Below are 20,106 nucleotides of genomic sequence, written 5' to 3'. Positions count from 1 at the left end.
TCTTGCAAAGGCCCTTGGGTTCAGGTCTGCTGTCCTCCCAAGTCCAGTGCCTGGCACAGTGATTATTTACTGATCCCCTGAAAGAATGATGCTTCACCTTTTACATTCCCTAAACTCTCCACCCCAGCCACACTAAACAAACACTTCATACTTCCCCAAGTCCATCCCACAAGAGCCTGCAAACCTTTGTGCTTCTGTTCTCCCTCGATGGAACAATTCCTGTTCACCCCCATCCCTACTTCCTCCAAGAAGCCTTCCCTGACTGCTTCAAGCCAGGGGTAAGGGCTCCCATAGTTTTCTACTTTACTGCCACACTGTGTGTCTAGCCTGGTAGTTTGCCCTGGGGGCCAAGAAAGGCTTTGCTTCCTAGATCTCCAGTCTCAGTTCAGCACCTAGCAGTGTTTGAACGAATATATGAATAATCCTCAATCCCTCCTTGTATGAGGGGAATTGGATTTTCAGACAAGATTCTGCAGAAGGGGGAGGTGCAGAGATTGGGCGGTCAGTGTCCACCCTACCTCTAAGGAAGGTTGTTCCCAATCAAGGCCTTTCAAAGGGATTGGGTGGGCAGAGAGGAGACCTCACAGCCTCTGGGCAGATGGGGAGTGGTCTGGGAGGGCCTGCTTAGAAAGTGCCAGCCGACTCTCTCTGTTTCCCTCCTGCTGGAGACACACTTCTCCCTTCTTGGTTCACAGCCTCCTGATAGCTCTCCCTCAGCCTATGCATGACCCATGGATGGGTGGGAATTGGCACCAGTAAGGAGAGAGCCATGGAGCAGAGGGACTTTCATGCCGATGGTGGTAAAGATTCTGGGGTAATGGGAGGCACTGTGCTTTCTCCCCATAGCGCCTTAGCAACTGACTCACACAAGGGCTGGGGTGCTCTGGGCGGGAGGGGGGAATGGGGGGAGAGAGAGAAAGAGAGAGAGAGAGAGAGAGAGAGAGAGAGAGAGAGAGAGAGAGACACTTTGTGTGTAATCCAAGGGAAATAAATCATTGCTCATTATCCCTCCACTACAGAGTAAAAGCAGCCCTTCATTTCTGCACGACAGGCAAACACTTAATCGCTCCCTGGAGAACTGAAGGTTTTGCGAGTTGGATGTTTTTCAGAAAACTGTGATAGGCATGATTTAAAAAAGAAGAAGAAAGAAATTCTGCAGCAAAATGAAGCAAACCCCTTGGGCATGCCTTTGCCCCCAGCAGGTGATTATAGGTTGGCAAGAATTGTCATGTAGTCACGATGGTCTTTGGACAATATAGGATAAGAAGTGGATCTGGAGTCTGGTGGGTTAGGTTTTTAGCTGACCTCTCAGAAATCCTGGATAAATATTATATTACCTTAGAAATGAAACCAAGGGTCTTCCTCTTCCAGGAAGCCTTCCTGGATTATAGCCTCTCCACCCTGATCTTATTTTGTTCCACATTCTCTCTATCCTTTTCATTCCATTCACATTGTATGTTATTGTTACTCTGAATGTGGTCAAATATTTTCTGTATGTGTAGGGCGGGGTCTTCTCTGTCCCTGTGAGACTGGGTGCTCCCTAACAGCAGCAAACAGGTTACACCTTAATTCCCTCCTTCCCTTTCAACAAGGGTATTCCAGATGTAGGCAGCTGAATGAAGGAGGAGGTGGCATGATGGGTCTGCAGTGGATACTCCTTCTGGGGACTTCCCAGCTCAGTCTTCACTTAGGCCCTTTCTTGGGGAGGAGGGGAAAAGAAGAGGAAACGGTAGAAGCTGGGATAAAAATGGGGAGGTAGGAGTGGAGGCATGGAGGGTGGTGGCCTCTTCCAGTTTCAGTCCCTCTCCCATAGCCCCGACCAACATGGGCAAGGGGGATGGGGGAAGTGGGGACAGAAGGGGCCGGGCATAGCACGGGGATCCTGGGGGAGCCTTGGGAAGGGAACCAGACTACTTGTATTAAACAGGCCAAGGGGACCAGAGGGAAGGCTGTCTTTAAAACACCAAGCACGTTCTGAGCTCCGTGTATGGCAAAGGCTTTGGATGGTGACTTTAAGAGAAAAATGACATTCTCCATGACGCGCCTTGATTTTAATTATAGTCAATTCAATTACCCACCTTGTGGATTAACCACCACCAGTGTTAAGTCCAGGCTGGCTTCTCCTGCTGCCTGGAAAGGTAACACTGGCAAATGAGAGAAAATGCAGGCTGAAGAGAAACACAGCTTGGCCCTCCCTAAGAGAAACCCACAGGAGAAAATTTAACCTTACACAACAGAAAAACAGCAGTCAGGTTCTGCGACTGGCAGCTCCTCTAGGGTCTTTAGGGGTTATTCACAGCTCAGTCAGGTGTCAGGGGAGAGGGAAACTCACAGTTACAAGCTGGCAGTCTACAGATTGGTCAGAAAGGAAGTGTAACATCCTAGGGGGCTTGGAGGCTGGGGTTGGTGCTGTCCTTGATTAGGGCAACTTCTCCTGAGCAGAGCATCCCAGAGCACAGTCCTTTGCCCAATGTGAACTGAGTCCCCACTGTGTGCTCAGCCGTGCTAAGGGATGTAGGAACACAAGAGAACCAGTCCTGGTCCAAGACCAGAACCAGTACCAGCTGGGCTGAGGGACCAAAGGCAGTGACTTTTAACCAACAATACAAGATCATTAGGTACACAAAGGAAACTTTTGTTCACCTCCAAGGCCCCACAGCATCCCCTTCTGTACCTGGCACAAAGCAGGGCCCAATACAAATCGGCAAATGGATAGAAAAACTCAAAGCTGTCAGAATGCGGAAGGGGAGGAGGGCATTCCTTCATTCTGTGGGGCGGGGGGGGGGGCGGTGAGAAGTCAGATTCATTCAATTCATACCTGAGGATCAAAAATGGTCTCAAGGACCCCAGGCACACAAGGAAGATATCTCCCACCTCTCTGACTTCCTCCCCCAATCTAATTTGCACACATGGAGACCTGCCTGGTCGGGGACAGGGATTCCCCAGCTCTCCTTCCATGTCCCTGCCCCCAGACTCAGCCAGGCTAATAGTGCCCCCAACAAAGCCCCTGGGAGGAAATGTTTCATTAGGAGCTGCCACAGGGGCCCCAATGTGAGGAGGGTAGCCCTAAGAATCTGCTCCTGCTGTCCCCCTCTGTCCTCTTCAGTGACAGCCACCAGCACTCCAGGAGCCATCAGAAGTCTGAGGGTGTGCACGCGTTTTGCAGGCTTAGGACATTGTTAATTTACTTGAATCCACTTAAGCCTTCAAAGCCTTGGATCCCAGCTCAAACAAGACAGTGCCGAGAAGACAGCTGGAAACCTTCCTCCCTGAGAGGAACCAGCCCACAGCTGGGAATCCCACCCTTCCTCAACACCCCCAGACTCTCATACATACTGCCTCTCCCACCCCTCAAATCCTAGGCCTCATTGGTTGATTTTTCCAATCGGGTTCCATCGTGCCCCACCCACTCCTGCAAGATGGGGCTCTGCATGTCCTCCCGTATGGGCCACCGGAGGGTAGAGCACCTGATCGCTCTGCAGTGGGCAGTGGACAGAGCACTGCACGTGGAGTCAGGAGCCCAGCACTGAGGACTGGCTCTGACAAGACTCTCTGGCCCGCCACGCCTAGGCTTCCCATCTGTAAAAGGCAGTGACGATCTCTTTGCACTGCCTCCCCAACAGGGGTACTATGAGGAGGAAACCGGCCAGTGCCGATCAAACTTAAGAGCCTAGGGACTCCTGAGACTACATCTGCAGATCCCAGTGTGAGCTGCCAAGTAGGTGGTGGTTCATGAAGTACTAATGTGACTGTAACACAACCAGGACCCACCCAAACTGGGTAACAGGTCGTGAGAGAATGTCTGGGATGCTCTGGTATTTGTGTTTTGTTTTTTAGCAAGTATTAGAATGTATATACTAATTTTAGAAACTCTTATCAAGAATTTACAGACCCCTTGGAATATGTCCAGTGATTTACAGATCACAGTTTGGGAAACACTTTAGTAGCACATTCTCATACCCTCCCTTGACAAACAGAAGGAGTTATAAGTCACCAGGGCCCTTGCACTGAGGTTTCCCAAGACCCTAAAGAGAAGGATCCCTGCAGCCCCTTAGAGCAGAAGGAAGCTTTCCAGAGATCTCCAGGTACCTCCTAATGCGTGAGTCATGCTGAAACCCCTGGCTACCTCCACCCAGGGCATCCACAACTTCCTTTTCTAGCAAAAGACTCCCCTTCCCCCAGGTTGGCATGCATGAAGGGCCTGAATAAATTACCGAGAGACAAAAATTAGACCCCTCCAGCCCATTGCTGCCCATCCTTCTTAAAACATCCAGCACCAGAGGAAGAGTCTCAGGACCCTGGGACCCAGCAGTTAATGAACATCCCAAGGATATCCGACAGCCAGAAACATCCTGCCAAGGTCTGACCTAAGTCCTTCAGGACACGGCCATTGCAAGACAGGGCCAAGTAGAAAGCAGCTCTTACCTTCAAAGGCCACGGTGGGGTGCTCACTCAGGGCGCACAGCTGCTGCTCAGTGCTGGGCTCACTGGGGACATCCTGGGAGTTGGAGAGGTGGGACACCAGCAGTGTGAGGCTGGGCAGCAACAGCGAGACAGCCAGGGGGCCTGCAAGCACCATGGTGGGCCCCTCTGCAGTCCTAGCTCCGGGAGGCAGACAGGGGAGAAGACCTGTAAAGTAAACACTAAGTCTCACCAAGCGCTCCCTCCATCTGGGCCCACTTCCCTCAATTTCCTTGTGGTTATCAGTGCCCCCACAGGATTTAAAAAATAAATTTCTATTGTATTTATGTTACTCAGAGTTTGCTCTCCTCTAGTAAATGCAAAGATATAGATCATTCCCTGAAAGCTAATTTCCCTTGTAATAGCATTCTGTACAAAACTGACAAATTACAGTGCCTTTTCTATTTATGATCCCAAATGGTTTAAAATTAGTTTTAATGATAAAGGTAGTATCTTAGGGATTTTTTTAAATGGAGCTGAGGCCATGGGTAGCTACTTGTATAAAGATAAATCTGGATCCATAACTCATACTTTATATACTAGGAAAAAATTCAAATAGACAAAAGATTTCTATGTTAAGGATAAAATCATAAAATACTAGAAGAAAATTCAGGCAGGATCCTTTACACCTTGGTGTGAGAAACCATGGCTCAAAATCCAGAAGCCATCAAAGAAAAGATTGATACATTTGACTACATTAAAATCGCAAACACCTGCACTTCCCCCTCCCTCCCCAAAAACAACATCAATCAGGCCGGGCGCAGTGGCTCACGCCTGTAATCCCAGCACTTTGGGAGGCTGAGGGGGGTGGATCACCCCAGGTTGGGAGTTCAAGATCAGCTTGACCAACATGGGGAAACCCCTTCTCTACTAAAATAAAATTAAAAAAATAAAATAAAAATAAATAAAATTATTTTAAAATCCATCAAAATCATAAGGAAAATGACAAACTAGAAAAAAATGTTTGCAATTCGTATCACAAACAACTGACTAATATTCCTAATATATAAAAAACTGAAGCTGCCTTTGCAGAAAGTATGACAGTGCAGGAAATCTGACCTAACAGACTTCATCTTGCTTCTAGCCTGCAAGTTGCCCTTGCTCATTCCTAGGCCTAGGCCAAGCTAACTGTGGAAGGAATTTAGTTTACAGTTTAACTTTGAAGCAGAGAAGATTACAGCCCCTTCCCAAAGCAAACCCCCTCCTTGCTTGGCGATCACACCTCCTTTGTAATACTAACAAATTAGCCACAGGATAAGACAATATGGCTCAGGAGTCATTCAGCCAGATGTCACAAGATTAATAATTGCTCCTATAGATAACATTATTGTAAAACCTGAGACTGGTGTTCTAGGTATTTTTTCAGACCCTGTATTCTATTGGATCTGCTGGTGCCATCCAGACTGATAAACTGGTTCATCTGACCTTGTGGCCCCCCTACCCAGGAACTAAACTCAGCACAAGAAGACAGGCTTCAACTCCCTATGATTTCATCCACGACCTAACCAATCAGTACTCTCCACTCCCTAGCCCCACTGCTTCCCAAACTATCCTTTAAAAGCCTTAACCTGAATTTTGGGGGAGGCTGCTTTGAATAATGATAAACTCCGCTCCTTCTGCTTAGCTGGCTTTGCATCTATTAAGTTCTTTCTCTATTGCAAAAACCCGCTGTTCTCAATGCATCAGCTTTTCTGGACAGCGAGCAAGATGAATTCATCGAGCGATTATAGAACTTCTAGGAATCAGGAAGGAAAAGACTAACAATCCAGTAGAAAAATAGGCAAAGAATATAAATATAAACAGGAGCTTAAAATATGAATGACAATTATCCTCACTCATAATAAGAGCAACACAAGTTAAAACATAGACTGAGATACCACTTCTCATCTATCAGTTTAGCAAAAATTCAAGTTAGATGCTGCAGTCTTTCCGTGAAGCAGTGAGGAGAGGGCCACTACCATATACTGCTGTGGGGGTTGGGGTGTGCAAGATGGCAAATCCCTGTGAGGTGATCCTGGCAATATCTGGCAAAACTACCCATGTATTTACCCCTTGACCTAGCAACGTAATTCTTTGTTTCTACACTCGTGCTCCTTGAAGTGTGTTCCACAAACCAGTGTCAATTCACACACTGGAACAACTCCACGGTCACAGAAATGCAGAGATCTGAGAGTCAGTGCTTAAAAATCTTTACAATAATTTGGCAGAGTAGTTTTATGTGTATTGAATCTAATAACAAAATATTCAGGCTTGTATATTGCATGTTTTATTTCAATTCATTTCTCTAGTAATTCACTTTTATTGAATTTTATGTAAGTATCCATCTGTGACAGCTTATAAATTGAAAAATCAAACCCGCCTCTTCACAGATAGTTGAGGGCAAAAACAGACCACAGAGGCACCTGCACATGTGTAAAGTGACTTACGTATGAGATTGTTCATTGTGCCATCTTTTGAAAGAACAGAAAGGCAGGAAACAACCAAATATTCAGACACAGGAGATTGCTCAAATAAACTAGGGTGTATCTTCACAATGGAATATTATGCAGCTGTTAAAAAGTATGAAGATTTTCTCTATTTATTTTACTTAATTTTTAGAGAGACAGGGTCTTGCTCTGTCGCCCAGGTTGGAATGCAGTGGCACTATCATGGCTCACTGCAGTCTTGACCTCCTGGGCTCAAGCGATCCTCCCAGCTCAGCCTCCCTAGTGGTTGGGACCACAGGCATGCACCATCATGCATGGCTAGAGGGGCATGCTCTGTTGTAAGTGGAGGGGTCGTCTTGTTCTGCTGCCAGGCTTCCTCTAGGCTTTGATATGGAAGAATATCCATATCAAAAAAGTGAAAAAAGCAAGGTGCAGAACAGCTTAATAGCATGGTACCTTTTGTGAAAATAAGAGGGTAAAAATAAGAACATATTTATATATGTTTATAATAGCATTGCTATACACTAGAAAAATAAACCAAAACTAATTTTAGTAGGTTATCTTTAAGTAGCAAAATGGGAATCAAGGCTTCTCAGTAAATACCTTTTTATATTATTTTCATTTGTGACCAGGTAAACATATTGGCCACTCAATAAAGTTTTTAGATTTAAGAAACTTTAAAAAAACTAATTTAGGTTCACTAAAACTCCTGGAAAACCCTAACATTTGTCTGACTTGTCGCATCTGAGTCCCTTCCACCTCCTCTCTCCTTCCCTAGTCCATCCAACATGTCACCAAGCCCCGCTGACCCTACGTCTCTCAAAAGTCTCTAACCCAGAGTGAACTCCTTGGTGTCACTTTCTTCAGCAATGAAATGAAAGGTTGAACTAGATTGGAGATCCCTGACCAGGAGCTGGGGTGAATTAGAATCATCCCCCTGAGGGAGCAGAGTCCTGGGCTGGCAGGTATGGAATTCCCAGGTGATTCTGATGAGCAGCTCCCAGGGTCGAAACTGGAGGACTAGAGGGCTGGGGCTCCTTCCTGCTCCAAGACGTTTGCCCCAACCCTTCCTCTCTCTTCCCTTCCTACTGCACTACCTTACTCCAGGTCTGGAAAATCACAGTAGGATTACTTTTTTCCTGCCTACGTTTCTTCACATGTGTGTGAAATGGAATAATACCCATCACTGAATGGTTGCATACCACCAAGGAAATAACAGGATGAAGCCAGTGAACCCAACTGGCCCCTTCTCCCCCGACTCCCTCCCTGGTCTGCACCCCACAGGGAATTAGGACCCACAGCACCTTTTTGATCCCCTTATCCTCAGGCTCAAACTCGTTCATACTTAACTCCTCCCCAGAAGAGCCTGACCATTCCTCTTAGCAGAGACCCTCTGGGAGGGAGATTTGCTCCAAACCTACTTTACTCCCTGAAGTGATTTTTCACTGTCACTCACATGGAGTTTTTCCTAAGTGCTAGCCTGGGTCCGTCCTGTGGCATGGGGTTTGGCTCTGCTGCCCATCCTTGGAGTCCACCAACCCATTTTCCTGGCATTGACCCCTGGCCCCTCAAACAAGGCCGCAGGACTGGGGAAGAGGTATTCAAAGGGCAAGGCCAAATCTCTGGAGCAAGACAACCTGAGGCCCAGTCCTAGCCCTCCTCCTTGCTAGCTGTGTGACTCTGGGAAAAACACTCTCTCTGCCTTAGTTTCTCCAAACTGGGGATGATAATAACAATATCAACTTCTTTAGCAGTTGTGAGGATGAAAGGGGTTATTACCTTTAAAAGGCCTAGAGCAGTACCTGGCAGACAGTGATCAACTAGCATGAGTTATTCTAGTGCTCTGGGGAGAGAGGAACAGGGACTGGAGCATTTCCTTTTGCCCTCTGACACTTATGCTGGATGCCCTCTGCCTGCACCTCCTCCCTGCTCTGCGCCTGGGAGGTAGACGGATGTGGGAGAACTGCATCCAAGAAGGCCCTGCTTGGGTTTGGCCAACAGAGGGAGGAGAAGGCAGTAGAGTGAGCACAGCTGCATCCCTCGACAGACCAGAGCTCCCCTGCTTCCAGGCTTCAGAAGGAAATCGCTCCCTCTGTCCTCCCTTCAGAACTAGGGGTAGTGCCACCTCCTTGCTTACCAGACCCTGGGTACTGCACAGGGAGTTATCCCACATGGTTCCCAAACCCCCTGCCTACACCTTTGTAAACAGTTGCTTTATTAAACTGCCCTCGCATTACCCCAAGTGAGTGTGTCATCTGTTTCCTGGGGGGACCCTGACTGATAGAACACCTCATTAGGGATACTCAATGCATATGCAAATAGCAGCTTTTTAGCCCTTAGCTGGGGCTTTTCTCCTGTCCGCCCCTAAGAACATCCAAGGTGCCGGGACAATTGCCCTCCTCTCCCCTCACTATTTCCCACCCTCCCACTGACCTGTGCTCCCTTCCCAGGCCTCTCTGCCTGGTCTGACCACCCCAGGTCTGACCACCATCTTCAGAGCCCTAGGCCTGGCCCTCTATGTAGCCAGATCCCAAGCTCCAGGGGCCGGAATTAGAAGCATATCCTGGGCCCCTTCTCCTACCCTGAACCCTAGGACTTAAGGTACCTAAGTTCTGCAGCAGAAGTTCCATTCTTATGTAAATAAGTCCTCCAAGTCCCTCTTGAATCAGTAACTGCAGATTAATATTACTGTGTCCACCTGGGGCCCAGCACAGCACGTCTATCTGCTGTTTCAGGAGAGAAGGGAAGGACAGGATACAATGGGTGGGGAAGGGACGGAGCAGGGCCTAGATCTGGGATCTCCTCTACTCAGTTACCTTCCCTTCAGGTGAGGCAAGAGCAAGGAGTCTATGCCTGCAGCTTTGCAAATTTCAGCACAACTGCAGGTATCATACTGAAAAAAGAAGAGTGGTCGGTTCCCATATCACTGGAAATGTTTGGGGTCTGACTTTTCGAGGCAAGTTCTAGACTTGGGAGGTGACTTCCCAACTCCCAAGAATTACCCATCTATGGCAATCATCTCCCCTCCATTTGTGGTCAAAGGGGTAGGCTCCAGCAGCCTCATATGTACCATGGGGTCCGCATTCCAGCCATAGCTGCTTGTACCAGGATGGTCATGTGATCAGAACAAACAATCAGGTCTCTCCCACAGCAATGTGGGTGTGTGAACCCCCAAGGTCAAGTCAGTCTTTGTAGAGGAAACTGGAATATGTAAATGTGGGCCCTGGTCATATTCTTCTGTTTTTTGTTTGTTTGTTTTGTTTTTTGTTTTTTTAATGAGACGGGATATCACTCTGCTTTCAACCAGGATGGAATGCAGCGGCATGACCACAGCTCAATGTAACCTCAAACTGCTGGCCTCAAGTAATCCCTCAGCCTCCCAAAATGCTGGGATTATAGGCATGAGCCTCTGTGCCCACTGTGGGGTGGTTATCTGCTACCTGCCATGTGAGCTGAGGACAATCTGAAGGCAAAGACAAGTGACAGGAGACAGAGGCGTGCTGACAGCTTTCCAGTTCCCAGTTCCAGCCCTTTCCTGAGGTTTAAGTATGTTCTACTTCCATGCGCCACCCCCATTCCCAGATCCTTGTAATAAAATTTCCCGTTTCTACTTAATCCCATTGGAGTTGTATCAGACTAGGAGTTGCGGACAGGCGTTGCCTCCTAAGTCTGTCCTCGCCTTCCTCCTTTCTAAAGGAGCCTAGGCTTCATGACAGCAGGAGGCAACCTGCCCTGCTCAAAACTTTCCCTAGTCTTTCAGGCAGAGGTGGCCCATGAGATGCATGAGGAGGTTGTCAGTGGGGCTTAGAGGGATGTGTTCTAAGAGGGCTTCCCTTTGAGTGGTCGGCAGATAGGAGGAATGGTGCCACAGTAGCCATCTGCAGCTGGTAAGTGACCTTTAGCCATATGCTAAGGATGGCAAAGCAGGTCAGGTCAGTCTTTGTAGAGGAAACTGGAACAGATAAATATGGACCCTATGGGGTGGTCATTTTTTTTTTTTTTTTTTTTTTGGAGACAGGGTCTCACTTTGCCACCTAGGCTGGAGTGCAGTGGAATGATCACAGCTCACTGCAGCCTCAACCTCTCAGGCTCAAGCAATCCTCCCTCCTTAGCCTCCAGAGTAGCTGGGACTACAGGCACATACCACCAGGCCTGGCAATTTTTTAAATTTTTTAAATTTTTATTTTTTTTGTAGAAACAGAGTCCACTATGTTGCTCTGGCTGGTCTCAAACTCCTGGACTCAAGCTATCCTATCACCTTGACCTCCTAAAGTGCTGGGATTATGGGTGTGGAGCCTACCTGAGTGGTCATCTTCTCTTCCTCTTTTTCTTTTTTTTTTTTTAGACCCTGTCTCTAAAAAAACAAAGGACGTGACCTTTAGCCATATGCTGAGGTAGGTGGAACCTGGGATGTTGAAGATGGAACCAACTCCGTTCTGTCTACCTCCAGACTCCTTTCCTATGCTTGCTATGTCTCTTGTTTCCTTCTCTGCAAAATGGGGAGAATAATAACACCCAGCTCACAGCTGTTGTGGAGATGAAATAAGTTATTTTTGTCTAACAGGCCTAGAACAGCATCTGCCACAAAGTAGGCATTGTATAAGTGCTATTATTATTATTTTTATTATTATTAGCAAATAATACACTCCTAACTAGTTTAAGTCCTTGCTTTTCACATCTCAATTATATTAACTAAATATAATTCATATCCCATACAGTTTGGTTTCTCATACATACAACCAAATACTCCCAAGACAAACAGAAACTTCTATTTCTAACACATCTGTCTGATTTGATGTTAAAATAGTTCCAGAATTTCCCACCAGCAGTGCATAGCCAATCCAATTATCCTGGGGGTTGTATAGTAGCATAGAAAGCCCTGAGCTTGGGAGGCTGCCCTACCTGGTTGCAAACCTTGGTTTCATCACCTGTGAAATAAGGTTAATAGCTTCTTGCTTAGAGAGAATGCTTTGATACACCCAGAACTAAGTCTGGTACCGAGTAGGCTCTTTATGAAATCCAATTCATATTAGTTTACTAGTATATGTAAAACATATTCCACTAGTTACCTAAGTATCTGTTCATTCATTTATACAATACTTCACTGAGGATTTACTGAACACCTGTTATGTGCTGGGCCCTGTATAGATGAGAAAGTGGGGAGGAGGGAGGTTCACAAGACAAAAGCATGGTCCTTGCCTTCAAGGAGCTTACCGTCTAAAAGAGGAGAGGAGACATGTCTCCAGTGAGCAGAGACAGCGACCCGTGGCCCAGAGTCTGGATGGAGAAGGGGGCACAGAAGGCCTGTGCCTTGCCCTGCCTCAGGCCTGTTTGGCACTGGAGCTAGGGCAGAGTGCTCTAGGAGAGGGGGAGGGGAGATGCAGCACCAGCTGACTCCCGCTATTTTGGGAAATCTTCAGCAGCAAAGAAAGCATTTTCCCAAATCTTTGGCCAGAGCTCCTCTTGCCTTCTCTCATGATGCTGTCCCAGTTCCCTGTGGGTCCTGGGTTTGGGGTCACTCTAATGGTGCCTGGAGGCGTGTGAACGCACGTGTATGTGTATGAGAGAATGCACGCCTACGCACATACCCCCTGAGGCCTCCCCGCCTTGTATGGGACTTCTTCTGGGCTCATTTTCCCAGCACAGAGATTAGGAAGAGGGTTTGCTGAAACAGGGGGAGGGGGTGAAATTGGCGAGTGACAGTGAAGGAGCGCAGAGAAGTGGAGGCAGGAGCCAAGGCCAGAGCAATCAGGAGGCCCACAGCTGCAGAGCGACCTGTGCCCTCTGCTAGGGGGCAAAGGACGACGGAGACAGAGGCGAAGAGAGTGAGTATCAGAGCTGAATTCCCCGCAGAGCCCAAACTGGCCTCCTAACAGGCGCCCCCTGCACAACTGAACCCTCCCCCGTTTTCAGAGAGGGGACTTCCCAGACCACTCTGGGGTGGGTAGCAGCTGAGTTGCCACACTGGGATCATTCCATTCAGCAGGAGGTTGCATCAGGCCCGGCTCTCCTGCAGGGTCCAGCAAGATGGATGCATGGGTAGAGCAGCGGGAAGCAGCCGATGAGAGTACCCTAAAAGGGAAAAGATGCCCTGGGAAAGTGGGTGACGGGCTGCAGTCAGGAGGGCGTCTAAGAGGCCTCGTGTAGAAAGCGGAACTCTCTTGCAGAGAACAAGGGTGGAGCTTCCCCAGCCACCAGGGGCGAAGAGCATTCCAGAGGGCACAGCAGGGGAAAGACTTGGCCCTGGCCTATCCTTGGACAATCTGGAGAAGCTGGTGGAGGGAGGCAGAGAGGGAGATGAGTCTGGAAAGGACGACCGAGGCCAAATCACAGTGAGACTTGAGCACAAACCTAAAGATTCAGGAGGTCTCCTGCTGCTGAAGAGGAGGACTTGTGGATAGTTTGGGACAGTACAAAGATGTGGTCGGATCCGTGCATGCTTTGGGAAGTTTGGTGGCAGTGAGCAAGGGGACAGGTGAATTAGAGTAGGCCACTTGTCAGCAGGGCAACTCTAGACATTGGGAAGCTGGTCTTGCACCCAGAATGCAGCTAGATCTCAGCCCCATTTGCACCCTTGTGGAGAATTCCCCAATCCAACTGCGGTGCTTGGCTCCAGACAGAAGCAGGAGAATGAGGAACCAGGTTGGAAGCCGTGTGGCCCACAGAGCTGCACCCAGGCAGGAGCAGCACGGCCACCCATACTGTGGCCGACAAGGAGGTCCTCTCCAGGGTAACCTCAGACCTCTTTTCTTTTTAGTGAAAAAAAACCATGAAAGGGTGTCATCAGGAAGAAAAAGACGACTTACAACCCTAAAAGATGAGGGCTTGAGTACAAGTGCCTGGAGCATATTGACAGCATCCTAGGCACTGTGCTAAGTACGCTCTTTCCCTTGCAGGATCTCACAGCAGCTTTGCAAGAAGGCCGAGAGGTGCCCACATAAGCATCATTCTCGAAGCTGAGGCACTTGCCCAACGTCCCCCTGCCACTGCCAGGGAAGCTGGGATTTGAATCCAAGACTGTCTGCTACACAAGCCCACACCCTAGGCTGCTACACTCACCATCCTCCCTGGAGGACAAACTGGCCCCAGCCCTATCGTTGCATTCCACAGCCCTGGCTCCACACGCTCTCCAAGCAGCCCTCCCAGTTTAATTTGGTTTTCTGAGTTGGCTTCCTTACTAGGGAGAGTGCTTTCTGGCTATAAATTATTAAGCTGACTTCCTGCTGCACACCAGCCTCCTGTGAGTTTGGGCTGTGGGAGGCAGGTTTTCCCAGTCCTGAATGGCTCCAGAGAAATTCTAGAGGTTCCAGATGGACAGGGCAGAGTCTGGAGACCCAAGCCCAGCGTGATGACAGCCACCTGGCAGCTTCCCCCAGCCCAGGCCTGACAGCCAGGGGCCAGGGTGGGTGGGAAGGAAGGCGATGCTTCCTTTACTCCCCACCTCCAGCTCAGTACATGAGGATCTTTGGGGAAGGGGATTCAGGCCGGTCCTCTTTCCAGGGTCCCCTCCATCCTCGCCTCCATTCAAAGTCTCCACTTGGCTGCCTGCCTGGGAAAGGGGGAGAAAAAGAGAAGGAAAATAAAAGAAGAGGAAATAGAGGGGAAACCAAGAGCAGGGAAGAATGTGTACCGTCTGCAGTTTGGCAGGGGGGGAAAGGCATTGTGGAGACAGCCCTCTCCTGCCCCTGCCCACGGCCACCGAATATGGTGGCCCAGCAGTGGGCTTCTCCGTGGGGGCGATGAAGGCATCTTCCCACCCACCCATCACTCACCACTTGGGGGGCCAAGCTTAGCCCAACTCAGCACAAAGATAAGATTGAGATGCAGATGCCTTCCCATTGCTCTGAATAGAGCAGATTGGATACGGATTTTCCTCTTTTCTTCCCTTTTAGACCATCTGGGGGACTGGGGCCCAGAGGGAAGGTTTGGACCAGAGCAGGGAGGGGTGGGGGAAGAAAGCCTTCCTAGCACTTTTCAGCTCTAAAATCTGGGGGGTGAGGGTATTGGGAGCCTCTCCTACCCCAACTCCCTTGCCCTCTCCCAGTGGCAAGTTCATCCCCTGCCTCTGCTTTCTGCAATCTGGGCTGAGTTCTTCTCTCCTCCATATATTCCTAGAAACCTCCAAGTCACCCGTGTGTGTCATGAGTGTTCCGGCAGTCCTCCCTGCAGTCCCACCTACATCCCTCCAGCTGCAGTGGGGAAGATAAAACGAACAAGGTCATGACAGAAAGTTTAACAAGAAGGACTGTGACACAGATCACATGGTTCAACACGGTACTTTACAGATGAAGAAACTGAGGATGGGAGGAGAGAGCAAGATTGGGCAGGGAGCTCACAGCAGAGACTAAGTAATAGCAGGATCAAGTAACAGTGACAACAATAATAACCATGTTATTATGTACCCAGAAGTGTTCTATGCTCTTTATATTATGCCACTTAATCCAAATAATAACTCTGTGAGGCAGGTATTATAATCATCCCCATTTCATGGATGGGAAAACTGAGGCACAGACCAGTAAAAAGTAACTTGCATGAGGTCAAACTTGTAAAAGCTGGATTCAAACCCAGGCAGTCGGGCTCAGGAGTCTGCCCCTTACTCAATGCCAGCACACCACACAGGACTCAGCCATTTAGAATGACATTATTTGACATAGCAATGTGGGTAGAGCCCAGGCCACTCCAGGGAATGTTTGCAGATGGCGAAAACCTCTTAAACATGGTCTATAATCTTCTGTATTTGTGGTCATAGAGACTAGTCTTGCTCCTATGAACAGAGTAAGTCAACACATGGTAAGAACTGAAAACAAGAATACAACAAGAATGTTTACATCACTTGGGAAAACAAAGTGTGAACATCATGAGGGCAATTGTGTAGAAGACAGTCATGTGGAGGAAGATGGACCAAAAGCATGCGCTGAGAGCGTGCAATCATCGGGGAGAACCAGGCCCTTGCCTCATAGAGTAGCAGTGTGACTTAAACGAAATAAGGTGAATAAATAGCATGTTTGGTTCATGCCTTGCACAGATTAGCATTACGAATGGTGGTGGTGGTTTCACTAAGGTAATATGATGACTAGGATTTTGTTTCTTATTTACCAAACATTCTGTAATGTTTTATTGTTTTTGCAAGGAAAAAGAAAACAAAGGAGACTTGCCTACTTTAATTGCTGAAATTAAATGCTAAGGATGTCGCCAGACGCAAATCAAGCTTATCTATTCATTAGAGCAGCCTCCTTTTCCTCCTCCCCATGGGCAGGCTCTCTCCGTGGAAACATTTCACTATCAGATACTCAGTTGCGGCATAAAATGAAAACTGCATTTGAAAACATGCCCACAGCTCAAAAACAGGCAGCAAATCCAACTAAAGGCCTGGATTTTCTTGGGATTTCCAGCATAAATTCAGTTGCTCAGCATAAACCTTTGTGGGGAGGGCCCATTTCTACTCACTTTCTGCAGTAACGTTCCTCACATCCAGAGAGTTAGTTCTCTGTAATTCAAAGAGCTCCTACAGAGATGGATGGTAGTGATGGTTACAGGACGGTGTGAATACTTAATGACACTGAACCACATAACTTGAAAATGGTTAAAATGGGTTGGTGGGAATGTAAAATGGTGCAGCCGCTATGTAAAGCAGTCTGGCGGTTCTTCAAAAAGTTAAACATAGAATTACCATATGATCCAGCAACTCCACTTCTGGGTATATACCCACAAGAATCAGAAGTAGGATATTGAATAAATATTCCTACACATGTTCATAGTAGTATTGTTTACAATAGCTAAAAGGTGGAAGTAACCCAAGTGTCCATCAACAGATAAATGGATACATGAAATGTGCAAGATATATACAATGGAATATTATTCAGCCTTACAAAAGGAGGAAGTTGTGATACGTGCTACAACATGGATGGCTCTCGGGGACATTATGTTAAGCGAAGTAAGCCAGTCACAAAAATATAAACACTGCATGATTCCATTTATATGAGGTACCTAGAATAGTCAAATCCATAGAGATAGAAAGTAGACTGGTGCTTGCCTGGGGCAGAAGGAAGCCGGAGTTATTGTTTAACAGGTGTAGAGTTTCAGTTTTGCAAGATGAAGCATTCTGGAGATGGAGGGTGGTGATGGCTGCATAACCATGTGAGTGTACATGATACTACTGAACCATGGACTTAAGAAAAGTTAAATGGCCAATTTCATGTTATATATGCTACCATAATTTTTAAAAAGGAAGAGCTCCTCAAACACAGTGGACTGAGGTCTTAGGAGGTATGCTGATGATACCCTAGATGAGGGAGTCTTCTCCCTACTCTCCCCTCAGTCTGGTACCTGCTGCAGCCCACTCCCCTGGGCACACTTACCCCTGACCAGTGAGAGAAGCCAGCCCCCTACTGTCCATCCACACCTTAGCTGTTGGGCTGGGGTATCAGGTGGCCCAGGGACGAGGTGATGGGCAACAGGAGACGGAGTGAAGCCTCAGGGCATCCAAGAGATGCAGGCCAGGCACCAGCTGGAACCACTCACTGAAGGGGGAGAATTTTGGGTGAGTCATGGATACATGATGAACTAGGCAAAAGAGATGAGGTCAGATATGAGGCCAGACTGCCCCTGGGACCACATGGTTGCTGCTGTGTTTGTTTCTTGGTGCTGCTTTAACAAATCGCCACACTAGTGGCTTGAAACAAACTTTTTTTTTTTTTTTTTTGAGACAGGGTCTTGCTCTGCTGCCCAGGTTGTAGAGCAGTGACACGATCACAGCTCATTGCAGCCTGGACCTCCTGGGCTCAAAAGATCCTCCTGCCTCAGCCACCTAAGGAGCTGGGACAACAGTCTGCACCACCATACCTAGCTAATTTTTAGATTTTTTTGTAGAGATGATCTCACTATGTTGCCCAGGCTGGTCTTGAACTTCTGGCTTCAAGTGATGTTCCTGCCTCAGCCTCCCAAAGTGTCCTCCGGCTTCTCTCTCTCCAAAGAGACTACAAGCATGAGCCACCACGCTGGGCCTAAAACACACATGTATTATCTTATGCTTCTATAGGTTAGAAGTCCAACATGGGTCTCAATGGGCTAAAAATCAAGGCATTAGCAGGACTGCATTCCTCAATGGAGGCTCTGGGGGAGAATCCATTTCTTTGCCTTTCCCAGCTTCTAGAGGCTGCCCACATTTCACAGTTAAAGCCAGCCACATTGCAATCTCTAACCTTTCTTCCACTGTTACCTCTCCTGTGGACCACAGCTGGGCAAGGTTCTCTACTTTTAAGGATCCATGTGATTACATTGGGCCCATCTAGATCATCCAGGATAATCTCCCTACCTCAAGGTCCTTGACTGAATCACATCTGCAAATTCCCTTTTGCCTCGTAAGGCACCATATTCACAGGTTCTAGGGATTAGGACATGGAAATCTTTGGTGAGCCATTAATCTGCCTGCCACAGCCACCCTAGGGACTCCCGCTCAGTCATTCCCATATGACAAACACATTTATGGCATCCAGAGACTCATCTGCGACTGAATTTCTGAAGAAGGAGTAGCAGCCAGTAAATGGATCCCAGCAAGTCATGGTCACATGGTCTCAGGGAAGAAGGAGCTACTCCTGGAGGAACATCAGGAAGCTGGACATGCAGGCCCGGGGGGCGGGGAAGAGGGAGGAGCAGAGATGTGGAAATGACAGGCACAGGAAAAGGGAACAGGGTCTGTCCCATGAGAAAGAGGACAGCCATAAAATGGAAAGAGGGAGATTGCGGGAAGACCTTCCAGGTGAACTGCACTCCAACAAAAAGAAATTCATCAACACCAGCACACAAGGTGATTATTATTCACTTCCCAAAAGGATTTTCCAAAGTGTTCTTTAAGTAATGAGTTCCACTGTGTTCTTAAAATAGGATTTACACCCAATTTTTCAGTAACACATAAAGGGATGCTTGTAAATCTATGGAAATGAAGTGAGACCAGTAACATTTGCTGCCTTGCTTTCTGTGCTGGTGGTGTCAGAGGGAGACAGAAAGAACCACAGACTGGGGTGATGGGCTCAGACTCTGCCCCAGCTTCCTCAACCCCCTGACCCCCCCATGAAAATTATCCTATTTAATGCACACATCACCCTTACTCTCATTTCACACATGTATAAACCAAGGCTAGAGAGGTAAGGAAAAAGTCACAATGGGTGGCTGCAGGTCAGGTCTGACCCAAGGGCACTCTGACTCCAAAGCCCCGTTCTTTTAGCCACTCACAGACAGCAGAGACTTTTCAGGGTGGCAAAGAGTCGTGTGTGTGTCTGTGTTGGTCACAGAAGCTGCGTCCCTCCTACGTGCTCAAGGAGATGAGCAGACAGCACCAGGGGCCATTGCTTACCTAGCGGGTCATTTCTGGGATGCTAATGAAACTTTCAATTAGAGACCAAGCCTTTCTTTCTAAAGTTATTAGAGATAAGAATCCGAACTGGCCGGGTGCTGTGGCTCACACCTGTAATCCCAGCACTTTGGAAGGCCGAGGTGGGCAGATCACTTGAGGTCAGGAGTTCGAGACCAGCCTGACCAACATGGTGAAACCTCATCTCTACTAAAAACACAAAAAAATTACCAGGTGTGGTGGCCTGTGCCTGTAATCCCAGCTACTTGGGAGACTGAGGCAGGAGAATCACTTGAACCCAGGAAGCGGAGGTTGCAGTGAGCCCAGGTCACGCCACTGTACTCTAGCCTGGGTGACAGAATGAGACTTTGCCTCAAAAAAGAAAAAAAAGAATCTGAACAGCCTGAAAGAGGCTAAAAGGCTGTGATATAGGGCCAGGCATAGTGGCTCACGCCTGTAATCCCAGCACTTTGGGAGGCCAAGGTGGGCGGATCACGAGGTCAGGAGTTTGAGATCAGCCTGGCCAACATGGCGAAACCCTGTCTCTACTAAAAATACAAAAATCAGCTGGGCACGGTGGTGGGCACTTGTAATCCCAGCTACTTGGGAGGCTGAGGAGGAGAATCACTTGAACCTAGGAGGCAGAGGCTGTAGTGAGCCAAGATCATTCCATTGCACTCCAGCCTGGAAAACAGAGTGAGTCTCTGAGTCAAAAAAAGAAAAGAAAAGAAAAGAAAAAGCTGTGATATAAGTGGCTGATTTTATTCCAATGTTATTAGAGCTAAGAATCTGAAAGGCCGGAAAGAGGTTAAAAAGCTGATATAAGTGGCTGATTTCGTGTCTCACTGGGGAGCCAGCTGTAGCAGATAA

The 20,106-nt window shown here is 47.9% G+C and overlaps 1 protein-coding gene across 5 annotated transcripts in view; it reads right to left on the bottom strand.

The window, feature by feature from the left end:
* The window catches only part of SEMA5B (semaphorin 5B), a 119,746-nt gene that overhangs the window by 35,589 nt on the left and 64,051 nt on the right, over positions 1–20,106 (bottom strand). For 3 of the 5 annotated variants that reach the window (XM_017855370.1, XM_017855374.1, XM_017855372.1), the window contains exon 2: positions 4,426–4,629. In XM_017855370.1, the coding sequence (XP_017710859.1) occupies positions 4,426–4,579 (154 nt within the window). In that variant the 5' untranslated portion in view covers positions 4,580–4,629. Of the gene's footprint in view, positions 1–4,425; positions 4,630–17,245; positions 17,408–20,106 lie in introns of all 5 variants that reach the window. The other 2 variants (XM_017855373.1, XM_017855369.1) reach the window with 1 other exon arrangement.

The sequence above is a fragment of the Rhinopithecus bieti genome, unplaced genomic scaffold, assembly GCF_001698545.2.
Source record: "Rhinopithecus bieti isolate Rb0 unplaced genomic scaffold, ASM169854v2 scaffold_39586, whole genome shotgun sequence".
Taxonomy (NCBI): domain Eukaryota; kingdom Metazoa; phylum Chordata; class Mammalia; order Primates; family Cercopithecidae; genus Rhinopithecus; species Rhinopithecus bieti.
This window is presented reverse-complemented; position numbering and strand designations above follow the sequence as displayed.